This window comes from Xylocopa sonorina, chromosome 13 (assembly GCF_050948175.1).
Source record: "Xylocopa sonorina isolate GNS202 chromosome 13, iyXylSono1_principal, whole genome shotgun sequence".
NCBI lineage: Eukaryota > Metazoa > Arthropoda > Insecta > Hymenoptera > Apidae > Xylocopa > Xylocopa sonorina.
The window spans coordinates 4,317,744-4,339,708 of record NC_135205.1 but is presented as its reverse complement, the minus strand read 5'-3'; the positions used below and the strand labels follow the sequence as shown (position 1 = coordinate 4,339,708).

Genomic DNA, 21,965 nt, shown 5'->3' with positions numbered 1-21,965 from the left:
CGACGATCGTTCCACGGGGTGGTGCGGGTGCGTCGAGAGAAAATTAAATGGCGAGCGAATGTAATCGCGTTACCGTGGCGAAATTCTAATTGCACGATGGTCCCGCGCTAAATTGAATTGTGTCACCCGCTGTACTTGAGCGATACCGTGGAGTAATGGCTCTAAGATCAAAGTGTTGTAACCCGGGTCGAGCCCCGGTGGCCCCGTGAACGGAATTTGCAATTCGCAGACGCGTGCGGTGGCGGAAAATCACGTGGCACATACCGCAAACTAGGGCAGTACAAGGTTGCCCTGATGAGCTGTCCACCGAATTTCTCTCTCTCTCTCTCTCTCTCTCTCTCTCTCTTTCTCTCTGTGTGTACACGGCCCGATCAACGGCTTCTTAACGCCTGGACTATTCGTGGAATTAAAGCAATTCCAAGAGAAGATTGGCTATACGTATGAAACAAGAACAGTAAACGTAAAAAGGAGTATGTTCCTTGCCATTGCATTTTCCGTGAGCCTTGAGAAACACGACAGATTTCGAAGTGATATCGGGGACATTGGTATTTAAATATATCCAGATACACAGAGTAATACCTGGCTACAAACTTGAAGATGAGACTATCGTTCTTAAACAAGTGTTAATCGCACTCGAAAACTTTGTCACAACTCCTGAAATGATATTGCAAACCTGTTCAGAATGAACAGAAAATATAGACGAAGAAGCGTGCAGTAATTACCCAAAACGGTTCAATTCGATAACGAAAAAGGTCAGACAGACCGTGAGTGCAGCCCAATCTCGCTCGTACTTCTAACCCCTTCTCAGTCCCCCAGTATCGAGCGAAAAGTCCAGCTGGATAATTAAATATCTCCCCTATGAGATCTCGGTCGATCGATTCGTCGCCCACTGATTAATTCCAGCTCGAGCAGTGAGCACTGGCTCTCGCCCAACAACTCCCCCGCGAGATACTCGCAGAGTGGAAAGAGAACGCGAGATGTAACCGGTTACGAACCGAAGAATCACTCACCAAGCTGACATCGATCGCCGCCTCTGCCAAGGGGGCATTGACACCGCTGTCTGAAGGAGCCTTGCTTCCGTCTGGGAGCCACGTCGTTCCCTTCGAGGTCCATCGCCATCGACGCGTTGTCTGGCGCGTCCTCCGCGTCCTCGTCGAGCAGATCGACGTCCTCGCCGCGACTCTGCTCGATGTAGCAGTTCCCAATTGGGCCACAATCGAGGGAACAGGCTGGTTCCGTGCTCACGATGCTCTCCATGGTCGAAGGCAGTTTCTGTTCCAGATTGGGACCCTGTATGGACAGAAAAATGTATAGCACAAGCGATCAGTACATTGGTATCCTCGTTCGTTCGAACGGAGATTGGAAAACAGATCGCGTTCTATTGGTATCGAAGCTTCGAGGGAAATTAGCGCGGGTTATTTTTCTGAGAAAAATAGAGAGAAGCGTAGATTTAAGGGGAAACGAATGGAACTACGGTTAATGAAGCGTCGAGGAGAATAAACACGCGGATGCTGTTTGTACGATGATGTTGGCTTAGAAATGGATAAAGAGAACGACGATTGTGTGCTCGAAGGGAGGGTTCGAGATGACAGGAACGAATCGAGCTGGCGCGCGGAAGACCTGTTGCACGCGTCGTGACGTTTTTAGCCGGAAGAGCCGACGAACGAGGCTAGAGGAAGTCCGGGTTGCGTGGGAACGAGCAGGGCTCTTAAAACAGCCCTGTCCCTGTTTCGTTCCTTTTTTCACTTCGCTTTGAATAAGAAAAAATGCTCAGTGTAGCTACAAAACTTAACCAACCAGTGCCTTTGATTCGAATTGAAACGTTCAAACCCTTTCGCGTACGATAAATCGTGCACAGATCATCCACAATTTGGTATGTTTTAAAAAATATTTCCAATGCTCGCAAAAAATATGAACGATGCCAAAAAAAGAAGAGTTTATGGATAAACTCTGAACGACAGCTACTCGCACCCCGTACAAAGGGTTGAGGTGGTCGTGGTATCGTCGATATAGAAATATAATGGAAAACGTAACGCGATATCCGCTCGAAACAACAAATTCACGAAATTTACCCTCGCCCTTTCGCGCGCGAGCAAGTAACAATCATTTCGACATCCCAATTGAACCGTGACGGTATTAAAAATCCCCACGGGTGCCGTGCGACGATGTTTTCTGTTTCCACGCGCGAAACCCCGGCGAAAACAATTCCGCGCGCCGAACACGGCGACAATCCCAGCATTATTCGTAATCTGAAATCGTGTACAATTTTCGTCGCGTACAATGAACCAGCGCGAACGGGTATACGCGAGCCGCCCGAGGGGATCGAGCGGATTGCGCCAGGATCGAAACCAGCCGCGGACTGGTGCACGCGCGCGCGTTCATCCCTCGCGATATACGCGCGATATTATACGGCGAGATTGAAATCTACGCACGGCAAATAACGGCAACAATTTTCCAATTATCTCGATGACCCGTCCGTGCAATATTCCGCGCGCTCGAGTTAATAAAAAAGAAGGAATCGACGATGGTAGACAAATTTGAGGGGGTGAAAGAATGGAAACGAGAAATCGACCAGTGAAGTGATAATAAGCAATCGATCGCGAGCAATTACGTTGTAAACTGTTCCGAACAGATCCAGGATGGGTGTCTGTGCATCGACAGCTATTAAGGATCGAGCATTGAGAGTTAGAAGAAACGAAAACGGAAATGGGGTGAAATAAGAAAGGAAAAGTGTAGATCTAGCATCGAGATAAATGTGATTGCAACGTCTGAAAGATAGTTTTGTATCGATAGCAGAATGGAACAGTGAAATAATAATTGAAAAGATTGTGGATTCAGGCGAAGCGTTCGACGTCTACCTGAGACGTGGCTCGCAGCTCGATTCGATCCAGGGGTGGGTTGGTCTCTTCGTTGATCCTCGTGGTATTGGTGGTAGCGTTTTCCGGCGGCGGGTCCAGGTGTATCGTGAAGGACGCGCCACGCATGTAAAGGATATCCTGGACAGCATCCTCGTCGTCGGTGTCTTTGTTCAGTTCGTCGTTCTCGACACCCTCGATTAATTCGCCCAGCTCGCCAGTCGACGGGGACGTTGAATTCAACTCTAGAACAAAATGCGATTCTAAAGAGAACCGTTCTATACAGCAGCCGTGATTTATAGATTCGAAATCCTTTAAAAACCGATTCATTTCGAGTCAGAAGTTGTTCGTTATTTAGCTAGATTTCTCGTGATTAAATCTCTGTTGCGATTGCTACGAAGCAGACCTTAAAGCTGTCCATCGAGTACATCAGAAGGATCGACAAAGCAGTGAAACGAAACGAAAGCTGAAGCTGCATAACTTATTCAAATACAGAGAGGCACAGACGATCCTCTTACGGACGCAGTTTACTTAAACTTAATCTCATTATTAACACGTAAACGTCGTCAAACATCCGACAATTCTTCATCTTCTCCGCGTATTTGCAGAGGGCATTTCGAGGGTATCTACAAAGGCTGAGAATCTCGAGGAAGGTAGAGGGAGGGTGGTGGCTGGCGAGGCATTAAGGACAGACGAAGAAACTCGCGAGATACCGCGCTGGTAGCGCGCCTCGCCTCGCAAAGAAGTATTTCATTACTACAATAGTAAGTTATATAATTCTCGCTGATCTTAAGGCTGATTTACGAGCGCCCCGTCTCGTAAACAAGCTTCACCAACCCAATTCATTCGTAACTTTGCCGCGAGGCTGGTATAAAATGCAAAGTGGCGAACTTCCGGCCCGCGAACTTCCAAGTTTACCGAACAGAGTCTGGCCCTGGTTGTTAGCCGGTGGATTCTGGCTTCGCTGAACGATCGAGCTTTCGTTAATTGCCGCTAAACACCAGCCCAGATCTGCTGTTCGAAAACTGGCTCGGACATTTAATTGTACGTCTGTGTTCGAGCGTGAAAAGCGACAAATATTCCTAGCTGTACATTTACAGACGAATAATAATTCAAACATCCCATTGAACGAAACATTTCTATCATTTGTACAGTTTAAATAAACCAAGAGATAAATTCGATTGATCGAAACTACACTTTTACGCAAACACGGAAATTGCACTCGTCCCTTAACTACCTTCGTACCAATTTCCATCGAAATTAATGAAATCATAGAACAAGCTTCAAAGGGTAACGTAAAAACACCGACATCAAAGGTGTCCCACGGTTTTCCGGCTGCCAGTGCTCGTTATTGCCGCGGGACACATTAATTCAATACCCAATCAGCCCGTCGTCCCGGCTGAACAATTAAAATCCAGCTGAAGCTGGCGAAGAGCCCCGCCGTCCTCGAAGACGGGGATTAAAACGGCAACGAGACGACATCCTCGGTACGAAATTATTATTTCATTGAAACCGAACGTAGCATCCGTCTACACGGTCTTATGAAATTTTAAATGGCCAGATTAAAGACTTCTGTCCTCTGCCATCCGTCTTGTCTTTGCGAACGAGCCAGCAGCTACGCGTTCTTCGTGTGTCGCCATTGGTGGATCGGCGAGAAAGAGCTGGAGGCGAGCAGAAAGTTTGTGGCAGCTACGATTCCACGATTTTTTGAGTTATAAATTTTCGAGCTAAATAACAATGCGTTTACACGACTCAGCGCAGGTTTGGTCATCGCGGTTCAGCACTTGGCGACTAGGCCTGTGCGCTTCTTAATCCTGACATCCATCTGGTTTGTGTCCATCATTCAGGCCAAGCAATTGTTTTCCTCTAAAGTTCGTCGCGACTGAGCATTGCCCAGTCGTGTGACTTTCGTTTATTTATGACCAATTTCCATCCCTTGCGTTTTTCCCATCCCATTCTTTTCATTCTTGGCTTTTCCATCCTTTGCTGTACGCATTTTTAAGGGGCGACAGTTTCGCCTTCGCGACAGTTCGTCTAGAACACTTGGTTCTGAAGGGACGATGCTTCAGTGTGCTATAGAGATGGAAGAGAAAAAAAGGAAGGACAAGAGAGGGAAAGGACGTTTCGTCCTGCTAGTGGACTCATCAGTGCAGCTACCTAGCAAGTCCTGTCTTAGACGCTGGGATATTAGGGACAGGTCAGAACTTCTATATATTGGAGAGGATAGGTCATCGAGTACTTTCAGGAAAGTGTAAATGATGCTGTTCCTCTAAGAAAGTCGAAAGGCCACCGCAATTCGTTCAGAACAGCCATTCTATTCGTTGAGAATTGCGAATTCGTTTAGAGTTTTCAATAAGATCGCGAAGGAATCGTGGCCACAGCACCGCTCATACGATAAGGACCATTTTTGTACCACATATACACCACTATCGTTGTTGTTGTTTGTTATAGTAAAATTGAGAGCGAAAGGTCGAGGATCGTTGCCCTTATTCCCGTACGGACAAGGGTTGGTTCGTTCGAAGAAGAAGAGAATCGGTGGTTGGAACGTTTTTCCTGGCCACGAGGCAGCGGCAATTAACCGCTAATTGCTACAATCGTCTTGAAAAGGATCACGCTGGAGGCCACTCCCGGGTCTCGTTCAAATCACTCGGCGATCTTCGATTGGCTTGCGATTCAGCGGACCAGTCGAGTGGCCACGCTGGAGACCACGGGACCGGAAGCGTGGTGGGAATCGAACGCACATTAATGCTTGTGGAAATTTCGATCGAACTTGGGATTCCTCGGGTGGCTATGGAAGCTGATAAGTTTCGTGGATTTAGAAATTGGGACTGAGATTCTATGTTGGATCGTGATTGTTTTATTGTGTAAAGTTTGTTTAATTGAACTCTGTTATGTGTGTTTTGGTATAAATAACTATCCTTACGTGGAACTATAAATTTAGAGTTTTACATTTAAATGTTTCACTTGGTATAGCGAACAGAGAGATAGAGAAATGCCAATGAGTTTGACATCGTGAATAATAAAAACGTTATACCGATTTGTACGCGTAAAATTAACCTAATCTCGTGTCTGTTAATGTCTCAAAAATAGGATCGTATATTAATTAATTAGTGTGAAATAATTCATAGACTTCCACGTACGTTGGCCAGATTGGAATATATATATCTAATCAAACGTCCACGTATCTGGCACAGATAAATCTTCAATACGGAAACGCCAATTATACACTTTATAATTAACTTTTCTCTCTCAAAATGTCTATAAAATTAAGAATTCATTTGTTACAATTAATCTTGTTACTTTCCAACAGAGTTATAATATCCACATACTCAAATTAGATTAAAAATAACGTCAAACGACAAGGATAAAATTAGCTTAGAAAAATCGTTTCGTCGATTCGAAGCAAACGAGCGAAATTCGATTTCGATGTCGGAGAACGCCGCTGGCTAAAAAAACAAAATGGCAGCTCGTAATTAAGCGATATTTAATGGGGGCGCGACTTTAATTTCAATAAATATAAATCGCGAGAACGTCGCGAGCGTGGCCGTTCTGTAAACGAGGACACGCGCTAATTAAAACAGATTTTCATTTTTCAATTTCGCGACGGCCGCGTTTATACCGGGACGGGCGGCGAATTCATTTACTCCATTATCGTTCCGCGGTTCGCTCGAAAATCCGACCGGACGACCAACGAAATAATAAAACAAGAGAGAGAATAGGAATTGGGGGACAGAAGTCGCATTGACGAATCGAGTGCGAAACTTTTATCGTCGCGCGTTTCGAACCGGTTCCCCCAGAATCGATTTCGCGAACCGTATTGACAGTCTCTCTGTGCGTTCGATGATTGGACATGTTCGACGCTTTATCGCTCATAATGAACGATTCCTCGAGATAATATCGCGGCCATAGTTTTCTCTAACCGACGCCAAACAACAGTTTATTTAACCATAACAATTGTTTCATGGTACTTCGCGATAACCAAGGCTTCTGAAGGATGAAATTATCCATTTGCCAAGTTACTGTGTCTTTCGATTTTTCGTAGTCGTTATTTAATTTTGTCGCGATGGAAATAGCGTTTCATATGAAATATGTAACATAATGGATAGAATTTTGATAATAATAGAGTCTGTTTTCTTCTCTAACTGACGCCAGTGGACAATTGTTTCGTGGTGCTTCGCGATGATCAAGGCTTCTAGAGGGTGAAATTATCAATTTGCTAAGTTACTGTGTCTTTCAATTTTTCGTGGCCATTATTTAATTCTGTCGCGATGGAAATAGCGTTTCATACGAAGTATGTAACATAATGGATAGAATTTGAATAATAATATAGCGAGAAGTATCGTAGCCAAAGCAGTGGATATTCAGAGGTCTGTTTTTTTTTCTAACTGACGCCAGTGGATAGTTGATTCATGATGCTTCGCGATAACCAAGGCTTCTAGAGGGTGAAATTATCAATTTGCTAAGTTACTGTGTCTTTCAATTTTTCGTAGCCATTATTTAATTCTTTCGCGTATGTAACATAACGGATAGAAATTTTAATAATAATAAAGCGAGAAATATCGTAGCGAAAGCAGCGGGTGTTCAGAGGTGCGAACGGATTAATAGGGAAACAGGATTTTTCGAGAGCATAATTTAAGCGAAACACATTATCGTAACACGGGCGTTAATGGAATTTAAAGTACGTGAAATGGAATTCAGCGCTCATAAACGTAAGGTAAATGCGCGAAGTGGATACGAGGGCACGGCGGAGAAAAAGTATAACGAAAACTTGGAATGCACTTAGAGGGGCGGACATGCTTGCGTATTCTTTAAAAACGTCGTTCCGCGAATTAATTCAGCCGAGTTATTGTTAGCCGCGTGTTGCTCGTGAAATATCTGCTCGTCGAAAGTTTCACATTTATTTTACACTGGGAACGATGTTGAAGGCACGAACGTTGTCCGTAAATGCGCGCGGGCACAGAATTTCGCAGCAACGGGTTCCTTTGTGAAAACTCGCTCTTCGAACTAATTTTATTTCGTACAACAGCCGAATGGGAAACTTTCGACGAGGCGAACGATAGAATTCACTGCTCGCACAGCCAATCCCACGTAAAGGGCAACGCGAGGAATCTCTCAAACGAATCTTAATTATTTTACCACGTTAAAAACATTTTTCTCACGCTTTGCGGTCGTTCAAAAATTCTCATCTTATTTTTTCGAATATCACTTCTTGAATTACCAGCTGTTAAAACTTCGTGTAATTACGAGACAATGTCGTGGACATTGAAAAGATTCAGCATCGTTACCAATTCTAATCCATAATCTTCAATTAATTATTATTTCATAATTGAGCGTATTATTCGTTTCTTTCCTCGCTGAACTGCTATAATTCCTCTCGTCTTCGTTAAGAGAGCAGTTGAACATAAAAATAACAAGCTGTCCACGATTCTCCATCGTTCAGATGTTCGTAGCTGGGGGCTTAAAACTTGGAACGCGATGCTTGCAACGCGACAAGTGGAATTCGCAGTTCGACGACAAATGGCTGTATGGTACGGAGAGATATAGAATTGATCGTCGAAAACAAACCTGGCCACCGCTAACAACCAATTTTTGTCTGTGACATCTTAATGATCCCCTCGACCTCCTTAATTCCTCGCGTACCCATTACTTTTTCGATCCGAGTGTCCTCCGAAGCGTACCCGTGTATAAATCAAACTGGGACACCGTGCTGCTCAAGCGAGTGCATTAGACAGTTTTACTACCCTCTACCCTCGCGAGCTCTAATGCGCTCGATCCAAGAGAGTTCGTTAAACGATCGACTAGCAGAAGTGTCGTAATTCGAAGAGATTCGTTTCGCGTTTATCGATAAAAGAAAAAGAAAAAGAAAACGCTATTCGAGAGGTAATATTCTATCAGCGAATTTCTAGCTGAGCACGGTCAACGTGCCCAAATTCCATCTTCGAAACCCACTCGTTCGTCTCCAGAATGTTCGTTAAAACGACCTCACGTAATTCGAAAATGTTCAAATATCGAACCTCGACTGGCGCGCATAGTAATTTCCCTGGCAAGAGCAACGAAAAACCTACCATCGTGAACCCAATATCCCCCGCGAACGGTTATGGCTAGTCGTTATCGACCTTTGCTGCGTCGCGGCGAGTAGAAAGTTCCGTTCATGGTCAGACGTCTGCGAGGAGGAACTCTGGCGTGCGCCTCTTCCCAGTAAATCCTGGCGTTCGTCGAGGGTGCGGGTCGAAACTTTCTGATCCCAAAGTGGCAGAGCGCAGGAGGTCCCGGCGATAATCTTAGATGTGCCGAAGAACGCCCAGTCCAGCGTATAAGCCGGCGTTTATTCGAGCGTGTCGCTAATCTGGCCGGCGCACTTAGTCGGCTCGTAAAATTTGCATGAATTTCAACGGCTCCACCGCGAGGCGCGAGTAAAGATGGAATCTCGCGACGAGCTGTCCTTCGCGTCCACTTTCATCTCGCCCCCGTTTTCATTCCTTCGACCTTCTACTCGCGCGCGTCTCAATGAGGACCTTTTTCTCCCGTTAAATCTCTCGTTCGTGCCACTGTTTGACTGTTGAATTCCATTGTCGCTAGACCTTTTCAACGACCCTTTTTCTTATCAATCTCGACTTATCAGCTTGAATACTAATTTTCGATTGAGTTTATCGATGGAGGATTACGTTTCGAAATTCATTTCGTAATTCTCATTTTAATTCGAATGGATAGTATCGATGGTGTTGTTAATTTACCATGGATTTTTCAATGCATGTTAACTATTTAACACGCGTGTCGCGAATGAAATTTACCATTATACCAGAGCCAACAGCGTAATTTCAAGTTATATTGCTTCCGAGAATAGGTGTTGCATCAGTTATAAACGCTTGGTACCCTCATTCGCCTTGAACATCTTTCTCTTTTACGCCGACAAGGTTAATGCTTCAAGGCTGATCCGTATATAGCCCGTGCCTGCGAAATTCCGCGGAACACCGTCGACGGCCAGGTTGAGTGACGTTTTTCATCACACCCCTAGACTATGGGGGGCTCAACCGAGCGGTAAAACTGTTGGCAACAAATTTGCGAATTAAACTTGAAGGAGATACGAGCCAAAGTTTCACACCTAAATTCACAAAATCGATTCTCACCGACGGATATCGCGGCAAGTGTTTTCAATTTCGACTCAGGGGTTGGAAAATTGTAAAATGAAAAACCCACGACAATTTTCGTGGATTACCACATTCACCTATCGCAAAATGAACCGCTGGAAAAATCAACCAACTCGATTAACAATTTACCTTCTTTTCTTTTTCTCGTAGCAAATTGTAAATTCAACTTTAAACGAATACAACGAGGCGAACATATTAGTCTGTTTCCATCTCAAACTACGAAAGTAGGATTGTTAATTATCTTTGACCAGGAACACGGAAACGTTAAAGTTCTTTCAGCTTCGTGAAACAAGTACGCTCGCGCGTTAATACGCGCTGGTGGATAACGTTTCGGTGGGGAAATCCGCGATCCTCACGCTCGCGTGAAATGGCCGCGATGCGTCGTCGGTCGCTCGATGGTTCACTTTTAAATTGAAACGTTTATGAAACGGAACGGGCGACGCGCTACATTTTCCTTGAACGGTTGTATTTCAAAGGGGTTAAACGGTGTGCAACGGTGGATAGGCGGTAGTTATCTGCTAGATTTAGCCCGTCTAAAGGGAAATTTACAATTAAGCCCGTCGCCACTCGAGAAAATAGACGTGTGTTATGCGTCAACCCTGTCACGGGTGGTAATTTCGTATTATCCTGTTCAGGGGCGCGGTAAATCGTTGCGTCCACGGTAAAAAGATCGTCGACGAGCCTCTTGAATTATCGCGTGCAACGAGCACGATCGAGTGGACGCGAATTTTTGCAGCCAGAAGAAAATACTCTGCGGATAATTAAAATAATACGTTCAGCTGGAGATTGTTTCGTCGAAATGTCCTGGATTATGTTTGGTGAGATACAAATATTTTTAACGAGCCCAACTTCGTACGCGCTGCAACGGAACAAGCGTTAATCACCCTCGACAGGGTGTTCCACTTTCTCATCTCGTTAATATCGATCCTCGTCCTTCTCTGCTCGCAGAAACATTGCGTTTCCTCTCGAAGAAACCCAGCACCACTCGTCGTCTCTCTCTCTCTCTCTTCGTTGCTACTTTCTTCCTGATCCTTTCTCTCTCTCTCTCTCTCTCGATGGACGCAACGTGTAACACCATTCGCGTCGGCGAGATAATTCTAGGTACAAGCTGCGCGTTAAACAAGCCGTTTGAAAGGCGGTCGGTAACGATCCCCGTGGCGGCTACGAATGCGCGATGCTGCGTCTCGAATTCCTCCGTTGAATGGCTCACTTGACCCGGTGAGGAACGGAATCAGATCAGGCGAGCCGAGGCGGCTCTCTGTATGTTTCGCCTGTGCGAATGCATCGCGAACGGAGCAACCCTGCACCGCAGCCTGCGCTGGAGTTTCCTCGCTGCTGATGGACGAGCGTCGCTCGAATCGGTGTTCCTTGGAAATGTTCAAGAGGGACGCGTTGTTCCGCATAAAGGGGAGCCAGAGTTTATTTCGAATCCGTCACGGATTCATTTGCACGAAGCAAATTATTTGGACGGTGATACACTTTTGGATTTGAATTTCAACATTTTTTGGAACCCTCGTTGTCATCGCGATGATATAACGTGAATCGTTTACATTATTCGATTCATATTTCGAGGTCGTTAAATAATGGAGAATTGAACACGAGTGTTGAATCGAAAGGAGATTATAAGTTAGTTGTAGCAGCTATAATGGATTCTTTCATTAACACGTATTCATAAATGTCAGAGGCTATATGCGTCCGCGTATAAGCTCCTTACGAGGGTGTTCTGGCGTTTCATCAACATTGCAGGTAATTCCAACGGGGTGTTGAATATCGGGGTGTTACCAGAGCGACACCCGATGAACTGACTACCTTGTTGGCATAACATAGAGAGACAAAGGCTCGCCTCTATAAACGGACATCTATTATTAACCGCAATGCACAACAAGAAATCAATTTCTTTCAGGTGAGAAGATTGCATTATACAACTCTGTACTCCATCATTTTCCATCTCTATGCTAGAGAAACGCATGGGCTCGGCTACTAACACGATCGAGGCACCCAATCAAAGCTCTAGATCACCATGGAATATTCAATACTTGACACAGTGAAACACACCTGAAACGCACACAATACAGAATCGAAGGAGCCCGCCTAATGTCCCGCACGATACGAGCCAATCACTGGAAACACGTCGAAACCGACTCACCAGTCACCCTTAAAACCAACACAGTCGCGAATACCCAGAAACCTCCTGGCAAGATCAAAGGCGACCCTAATGCCACGCATACGTAGCCAACATCGATACTCCATTAACAAAATTTGCCAAAACACCGAAATTCACCCCTTCGTTCGCTAATTGCCCAATCCCCAGCGCGCAACCCTCGACCCACCCCAATTCAAACGCCCCTGTAAACACGCAAAATCTGCGCTCCAATCAGCCTGGAATCGATTGTGCGTGTCGTCTTTTATTCAGTCGTGGACGATGCCTCGTCTCGCTTTGCGGGCAGAGGACTAATCGGTTCGATGGGCCCGCGGTCGTGTTACGCGGTCCACGATGCCCACCGCGGAACGAGTACACGCGTGTCCGCAAATGAGTTTGACGGCCTGGCACCTGGTCGTTGCACGCGACACGTCGCGTTTACACGGACTCGAATGCCTATCCGTTATATCGTCGATGGGCAAGGGCTGTGGTATGCCCTGCTGTCTCTGTTTCGCTTTGATTCCGACGGACGTCTGATGGAATCTTCTGGGAGGAAAATGAGTCAATGTCGCTCGTTGCGGCGCAAATTAACCGTGCGAGGCTAACTGGGTTGTGACGCGCTTTGGAAAGTGGTTTATCGATGGTGGACGCTATGGCTCGTGTGTTCTTGAGTACTTCTAGGATGTATTGGAACTTGTAAACGTGTAATCAGTGTACAGTGTTATTTGCTATCATTTCAATTCTTGAAGTTTGAGAGGATCAAGTGAGGTGTCAACCGTACCAGGTCAACTGGAGTTGTGACGCGCTTTGGAAATTGGTTTATCAATGGCGAACGCTATGGCTCGTGTGTTCTTGGATGGACGCGCTGGGACTCTTAGTGGTTGAGTACTTCTAAGATGTATTGGAATTTGTAAACGTGTAGTCAGTGAACACTGTTATTTGCTATCATTTCAATTCTTGAAGTTTGAGAGGATCAAATAGGGTGCCTCACAGGTAGCAATCGTAGTACAATCGAACAGGGGGTGGTTTTTTACTCTCTGTTACTTTCCAGCGTACCGTCAAAGCTGTATTGTCTGTTTTATTCTATATTTAGTTAAGTTGATTTCGCAAGTAGAGGCGAAGCTACTCGACGATGAATGTCGACGATACGCTTCCTTCAAACGGCAGCTACGATACCATTTATTATTTGTACACCCTCGACAGTATTCACTTCACTTTATCAATGCCGTGGTGTAACGAATGTTTTGTGAATTTCCCTTGTGATCTCGAGCAGAAGTTCAGATACCTGGTAGGGCATCGCGAAAAGTTCGACGGTGGCGAGAAGTGTGGCTGGCGTCCCGCGAGGAGGATCGATCGGCGCGTGTCTCTGCACAAAGGACAGCGGGGCAAATATCGGCTCGTTTCAACCACGATTGACTTTGAAACGGCAAACCCCGTTAATGCACCAAGTTTGATTGTTCTTGACACTTCCGAGATTGACCTGGTCCCCGTCAGAATTTAGGAACCTCGCAAAGGTCGAATAGGAATCCGAGCGTCCGTTCAGATCGATGCGGTTCCCAGTTCGAACGCTGGCCATCGACGACCTCGCGAATTACAAACAACCGATCGTTGATGATTCTCTCCTCGTGTCCCCTGTACGATACACTCGATGAAACTTTCGTCGAGCTGTAATTGGAGTTTTTGGACCATCCAACGAATAAAAATAGCAGAAGAATGTATAAAAAAGGAAAGTATATACGTTCGAAAAAAGGGAACAGCGTTTGTTTGCATGGCACTTGTACGAAGAACCACAAGCTAACGTTAAAAGTATTGAGGCGCAAAAAAGTGTGGGATTAAAATTCTGGGAATTGGAACGTGGACTGCAACGAGCTTCCAGATGCGTCGTCAGAAGGGTGCGACGCGGATTTCGAACGCTCGAAGAGGGACGATTCGCGTATGTGGGATCGATGGATTCGTTGGCACGAGAGGCGCAAAGATTAGAAGCGGTTCGTAAAACGTTCCGCGCGAACGAGCCCCGGTAATCAGGTTTCGATGCGAGCCGTCGAGCCGGATCCTCCAATTGAATGGAAACGATTAGGTAGCGCCGGTTTTATTGCCACCCGATTTGTTAACGGGACAGAACGATCGAAAAATCGCGCGCCCGTGTCTCGCGATGTATCAACAGCAGTCGACGTCCAGCATGCGCTGGGAACGCGGTACGTAATGCGTTTGTAATTGATTACAAACGAGCATTAATATTCGATCGCCACGCGTAGATGCGAGCGTATGCGAAGGAACTATAAATTGGTCAAACTAACGGCACATTTCGAAACGGAAGTCGAGCAGTTCGTTACCATGACGTATCAGTGGAACGAATAAAATGATTAATTAGACACGGATATCATCCATTCAGTGGCCATTATTATTAGCATCGCTGCCATTAATTCCAATTTATCAACTTATTTTAATAATTAATACCGATCGATCAGCGAGAAATGTTAATATCGAATACGAGTGGAGTGTTTCTAGAAATTTGTCAGCATTTTATCGAGATCCATTAAGTGTATGATCGTTGCAGATACCTTAAAACACAAAAGCCACGAATTCACGTTACGTAACTCTCGTTCGCGAGCTTCGACTCGCGTGTATATCACGAGGATCTATCATGCGAGTAGACGATCCAACGGGAAGACACACGAGTCGACGTCGACGAGCGGGACGGGTTTCCGCGGGATTCAATCCGTCGAAACGCGAGGATTCTTTTTGCTCCGCTTGCTCCTCGCGTACTCTCGCAGGTTGGCGTTAGCTCGGTCGAACCGCTCCGTGGAATCACTACAAGGGAAATTTCGTGCGCGTCTATGGAAACGGAAGAGCGGGCGGCTGTGCAGGGCGGCCCCTTTCAATGGAAAACGCGAGCAAGCGGGCGGACCGCTTACCTTTCGATGCATTTCAAAAGATCCTTTTACGCGGCAAATTCACCGTGTCTACCATCCGTCGAATCGTCGATCCCTTTATTCCTCTGATTAATAGGAACGGTACGCGGGACCACCCGTCGCGAACACTCCGTCGATTTTATCTAGCTGGATCCGACGCGAGATTTCCAACCCTTCTACTAGTCGCGGAGAACCAGTGAGATATCTTTAAGAACTGTTCGTAATCGTTTTTAAGGGAACTTTGTCAGTATTTTCATTGAATTTGCCACTCAGAGCTACGATAAAAAGGATTGTTACACAACTAACTCTGGCAACCTCTGTTTGGCAATTTCTATCTCTCCTACCCAAAAACAGACGACAACGAAACGAGAACATTCTATGCTCGAGAAATCACACGAAATATTCACATCAATAATTTTAAATATGATTACGTTCAGTAAATTTGCCTTGAAAATTGTCACACGAACAATCTATGTGTACAGAAGAAGTAACGACAGCAAGAGTTCTGAGTATTTATCTTTTACAGATAAGATAAGAGATGGATCTAATAAATCGCGAACTTTCGCTAACTAGAATTAGATAAATGTATTTGGGTGTATCGATCGGCTAATAAACACGATTTACCGGCTCCCAAGCATCGTTGCGTCGTCTCCCTCGAGGAATCGTCCGAAATTTCCTTCGACTCCGTCGCGGGAGGGCGGCGAAGTTGGAGCAATTTCATCGCGACGTCGACTGGGATCAGCATATGGGACGCGTAATGGCGGAAACTCGCGTCTGGACCGTCGAACATCAGTGAAACGGATGCATCTCTCGAACCAGCCGCGTATCGAGCGCGTCGTCGACGTCCCCGCTGAGAAAGAATGGCGCGGAGAATACGCGGGACTACTATATCGTTATTTCGAGAGGCGGACGGCCCTACGTGCGCGAGAAACTTTCCCCATAAATTCTGGCCGCTCGCGAAGCTACGAGCGACGAACGCGATAAAGACCGCGCTGGGAGAAGAAGAAACAATTGAGAGAGGGTTGCAAGTTACGCGGGAGTTGGCACCACCGGTGCCAACGCGACGCCACGTTTCAGGCTGCTGATACGTGTGGCGTGAGAGGACTTCTTCTTTTCTGAATAGCAAACAGGGCTGCGCTTCCACTCGATGACAAAATCGACGACACTTTTTCCGCGCGAAAGTGTGCGACTGGATCAAATTATGAGAAATTAACCGAGGATCGACGAAGAGGAGTTTCGAGGGGTTGAGGGATGATTCGCGAATTGGCAAGATGGCGCGTCAAAGTGGAGAGAAATTTAAAAGAAGTTAGATAATGTGTGAGTCGAAGAAGTTTCGTAGAAATGATACTAGTCTACGGGAAATTGCCACGGAAGAAGAAACTGGAAGGCCATTAAGACGTAAAGGCGGGGAGAGGGTGAACCGGAGAGCAACTGTGGGGTTATCGGACAGAAACTGAGAAAGAAAAGAGAAATATCTCGGATAAAGACCAAACTGGAAGTAATAAGGCAATGGCGATGGAAACAATAAGAAATGTAGCGCGATTAAATAAAAAAAAAAGAGGTCAACATATACACGCAGAGAGAAAAAGCGTCGAAGAAAGTAAAACTTTGTAAGGACATTAAATAACCGAGTTAAATACAAGAGCGTAAAAAATTGGGCAAAGAAGAACGAACGAGAGAAAAAGGACCAAGATACTTTACAGCTACGAGTATATAGGAAACAAGAAGATAAAAAGATCGTCTTGTAAAACCCAGCAAAAGGAACAATGTCGTACTTTACAAAAGTAAGAAAGAGAATAATGAATGGAGCTAGCAAGAAGAATTATGTGCAGCGTTATCGTATCTTCGAATGTAAAAAAAAATATCTAATTTCTACCTGCAAACTTCTACTTATTAAATATCGTCTAATTTATTGGATAAAAAAATCGATGCGTTCTCTCGAACGTTGATTAAGAAGCAATTAGCTCGTGACGCGATTCGAATGCGGCTCTAACGCGGCGATTATATTCAAAAATTTCGGAGAGCTCGCTGGAGCGATCCGAGCGATCGATCGGGTATGCTGGGCGCTCTGGCAATTCCGATTGGAATGCAATTGCCGGGTCGATTTAGAAATGATGCCCATACTGGGGCGGATTCCACGACTGTTCGCGATTTCGTTATTAAAAAGGAACGCCGCCGTTGGTATTTCTCATTTGCAGCTTGTCCAGAAGCACCATGAACAGGATCGAAATCAAAATCTATTATTCCTTTTAAATATAAATGTTCAAGGTTAGAAAAATTAAGAGCAAAATATCATTACACTTGTATTAATACTATATTATCATAATTATTATCGAGCGATTCGATTATGGAAATTGTTGGTTTTCACTTTTATCGAGCAGAGGAGAAACACTTGATTGGTCCCAATTTCTCGTCTGAGACAGCAAAGGGAAATCAGTTTACAGAGGATTAAGACTAGATATATTCTAGAGGAACATCTAAAGGTAAATGTCGTTCGGTGGGATTTAAGTAAATTTGCTGTTGCATAGTTTATTCTGTCGTTTCATTAAGAGCTGAATATGACGGAGGCAGAGGAACGCGTCTTTCAAAGCTATGCAAATAACAGTAGATTGTTAATGCCTGCTGCTGATCGAAACACTGGCACTCGTGTGACGGCAAATATTTGTCGTTCGACCCTTGAATCCAATTGGTTAATCAATGACCACGAACTAGATTGTATATCGTCGCGACGCCTCGTCTCCCTCGAAATTCATCGGGACACAAACCAGATACGAATAAACGATTATTCGAAACTTTCATTTGTGTAATAACTCTAGTGACCTCGAATCGCACTCGATTGAGTTTTTTTCTCATAACGACCAGAAATTCTATGAACGTGCAATTATAAAATTACCAGAAATATGGCGGAAGAGCATCGATCAGAATAGAAGATGTATAAAATTACTATACTTTCTTGCCAACTCAATATATACTATTTCATCGATTTCTTTCTTTAATTGTCTTCCATATAATTAATGCTTTGATATTGCTAGTTGCAGCAACAGAGAATGTCCTCGAAATGTCCAAGACACCACTAGGTATAAACCTAAGATAACGGGGCAACCAAAATCTCCAGAAACCACTAGAACCACAGGTCACAATCGTACGCAGAATCGCTTCAGTAAACTGACCACAGTAGTCTGCTTTCTACGCTGAGCAGCTTGCAACTTTCTCAGCTATTCGAGCTCGAATTACTTGAACCCCTTAGCATTACATCCCCCGAATTTGTCGTTCCAATTCAACCATGAAATCAATCTATACCGTGCAATCACTTCATCCATTAACCAGTGTTCAAAATGAAAGACGTTGATAACTACCATTCATCAACCAAAGTGTAGAAAATGAAAAAAGTATAATACAACCAAGTGAACATACTCGTACAACGTCCACGTCGGACACGTGAGACGTTGATAAGTACCATTCATTAACCAGAGTGTAGAAAATGAAAAAAATATTATACAACCAAGTCAGACACGTGAGACATTGATAATTACCAGGTCTACCAAATGAATCGAACGAAACACGAATAAATGTTGTCAAATCGAATCACATCCTCGCACAACCGAACAGTCTGAAAATAAAATATTCAATTCGAAAACGAACCGTGAAAGGTGGAGTCAATAGGACTCGCTCCCTGCGGACGTTCAATTAAAATTTCACCGTGTCGCGAAGGGAGCGTAGAGAGACAGGGGAGAAATTAATTACGCCAGCCCGCGGAACGTAACCTGGAGGTGCGAAACGCTGGCGAACGGCGCTGGTCCGTGTTGGTAGTCGCGATATGGAAAGATTAATCAACCGCCAATCGAGTTGCCGGCGCACGAAGGTCAGAGTAAATGAGCGGAGCCATAGAGGGAATAAAAGGAACGCGAAATACGAGGCTTCGAGCTTGAAACGTTGGCGAGGAACGACGACGGGCGACAGAGATCGAACGTCAAAGCTGTTGGCCGAATAATGGCGTTCGTTTCGAGCTGAATGAGGCTTATCGTCCCCTGGCATCTCGATACTAAATGTTGATTAAAGCTACGTAAACGTGGATCTGAACTTTCTGTTAATTAAACGGACGGTATCGGTTTAATCTGTGCGGGGGGTGACGGCGAGTGTGCCGCGGCGCTCGCTTTGGAAATTGTCTCGAGGATGGAATGCTTTGGAGTGCGTTGAACAACCGTCGTAGATAAGAAGCTGAGCTCCATTTCTGGCGAACGAGGGAAGACAAATTTCAGGAATCTATGGCCTCGCGTTACTCCGCGTTAACGGGTCAGATGGTGGATACAATTTAAGACTGTAGCGTGTGTGTGTGTAGCGCTCGCAAACTCCGTTGCATCGGAAAAACCGAGGGTTGACTATAGTTTACGATTGTTTATTCAGCAGTGAGAATAACGAGCGTGCGACTGGGGCAACCTGGAATAGTTACTAGGTTACTAGAGTACCTGGACAACTGAAAAACGTGCGCTAACGACTGCAATTGTCTCTTTGCCTTGCAACCGCTATTCGTTCTTATGGCATAGATTACAGTCCAAGTGGAAGATTAGTTGTAGCTAATAGCTTCGCGTATGCTCGACAATAAAATGCATTCCAACACCCAAATCGTTAATTTTAATTTGTTAAATGCTGGGGACATCGTTTCTTAATGGATCCCCAGGAACGATGAATTTCACTTGCTTTAGATTCGATCACGTCAAATTGGGAAATAGAATCTTGGATATAAAATAGTAAAATATCGACTCAAACGAGCCAACAACTGTTTATAGCTGAGAGTCTGAAAGAAACACACGTACAGACTTTCGCGTCGTCAATTTTCTTAGACGATAGTAGCTCAGATTGTCCATCGAGTGTCTTAACTGTTCGTATAACTCTCAAAACATACAAACACCCTTCCAAGTCTAAAGAATAAAGAGTAATTCGTATCGATGAATTTTAGGAAACTTTTATTTCACTCGTTCATTTCTAATATTCTATAATCGTGAATCTAGCCCCAGAAATATTCGAACGCCAGTCTCATCGATCGACTACGAAGTTCTAATTAATATCAATGAAGTATCAGGGCCGAATCGACGATAAGCAGCGGGTAACAGATTTCGCCCTGTGCTAGCAAGCGTGCTACACCGGAATCCGTTATTAACAGCCCTGTTTCGTGGCAATATGGACTGGAATCGTTTCCAGCGGGCGTTAAACGCGTTACGGTAACCTCCAGAGATGGTAACTCAGCTGCTAAGCCGAGAGCCGTGTCCGGCTGGGCTGGGAAAGTCCGATCCGGCCGCTCTTTATCACCAACGGGAACCCATGGGCATAATTTTGCGACAGTATCTCGAGTACTGACGCCACCGCGGCAAGGACCCGGTAATTCTGTTGGTTACAGCTTAATCTGGATCGATTCGTGGGTTCTGGAACTCGTGGAACCACGACGGCTGCAACCGTGAATCGAAGTTTCACTTAGAATCAACGGGACGATGCTTCTTGCTCTCCGCGTGATCGATCGAACAGAAGTAATCGCGATGTATCAATTAACGATCGAACCCAGGACGATTTAAACGGTAATGCAAACGATCCGTTTGATGACGTAGAGTTTGGAAGGTTGAGTTTACAAAAAAAGATATAAATTCATGTGAAATCTGTAACAGTCTGAGATTTGAAGGATGGTGATCATCGTAGTCGCCTTGCACCCCGTGGCGCAGGAAGAGAAGACTTGACCCTCGATGCGAAGAGATTGGAGACATTAAATATATATTCGACTCTTCCTTTGAAACTTTCTCTTCGTCTTCGAGAGTTAAGAAGGGCGTTTTTCGTGAACGTGCTCCCTCTTCCGAGACATCGAAATTAGAGGGCGGAAATAGACGCAATGCGAGGAGAAAGAGTCCTCAGCTAATTAGTTAAGTTTTGCGCGATATAGCGACCACACTTAGAGCGAGCATACGTTTAACTTCGTTATTTGTTAAAATAAATTATTTATTTTGTTATACCAAACGATCATTCTTTAAATCTCAGCCACGTAGGATTCCCAAAGAAGAAAATTTTCCAATTAAAGAAAAGGAACGATCGAATCTATATAAAAGGGGTCAAGAACCGTGGCATTAATAATTAGAAGAGACTAGACTATCGACTATTCTCTAATTACCATGGATCGTCGTAGAATCGTGTTCCAGTTTCGCCAAGTTAAAAGTAGACGACTAGCAAAGTAGAAGCGACAGATCGATGTCAGCGGAAGCCTCGAGCAGATCGAGGACGTTACTTGTTGGTTGATTGGTATAATTGACCGGGGCTCGATAAGTCCCGTCTTTTCGTCGCGTTCATTAAGCGAGTCAATTAACCTCGCCTCGAGAGGAAAGAGACGTCTCGCTGCGCGCCATTTTGGATTTCAATATGGACCGATGTTATCGAAACCGGGTGGAAATTCTGCGAGGGACTCGACGAGATTGAATTTAGGCTACGTCTGGTCTCGAGTCGACACGGAGGGAGTCGCAACAAGAGCTATCTCTGCGATCCGGCTCGGAATTCTGTAAGTTATTGAGCAACCTGGATGACTGTAACTTCGAACGAGAAGGTCTCTTATTGCGATGCCCCCTGCGAGTTCTCGTATCGAGTTTGAACGCGGATTAAAAAAGATTCGCGTCGCGAGATGGACTTTGCTGTAATGCCTCCGTGACTCGCAAGATTGCAATCCCAAGTCGAGCTAATATCAACGCAATCGTAGAATAAATAAGAAATTTTCAGAGATCCTCCTGACGTCCTTCGTTCTCTTCTACATTCGTGGCCATCTATCTCATCAGCTAATGTTCCAAAATGAATATTATTCGAAACGGAAATAACTGCAGGTACCAAGAGACGGATCGGGATCTCGATGTCACAGCGATTAATCATTTAAATTGCATCGGCA

The 21,965-nt window shown here is 44.9% G+C and overlaps 1 protein-coding gene across 1 annotated transcript in view; it reads right to left on the bottom strand.

The window, feature by feature from the left end:
* The window catches only part of LOC143430274 (pikachurin), a 154,360-nt gene that overhangs the window by 86,191 nt on the left and 46,204 nt on the right, over window positions 1-21,965 (bottom strand). The window contains exons 4-5 of the mRNA XM_076906376.1: window positions 2,859-3,100; window positions 1,011-1,290 (exon numbers count right to left, since the gene is read on the bottom strand). Coding sequence (XP_076762491.1) covers window positions 1,011-1,290; window positions 2,859-3,100 — 522 coding nt within the window. The remainder of the gene's footprint in view (window positions 1-1,010; window positions 1,291-2,858; window positions 3,101-21,965) is intronic.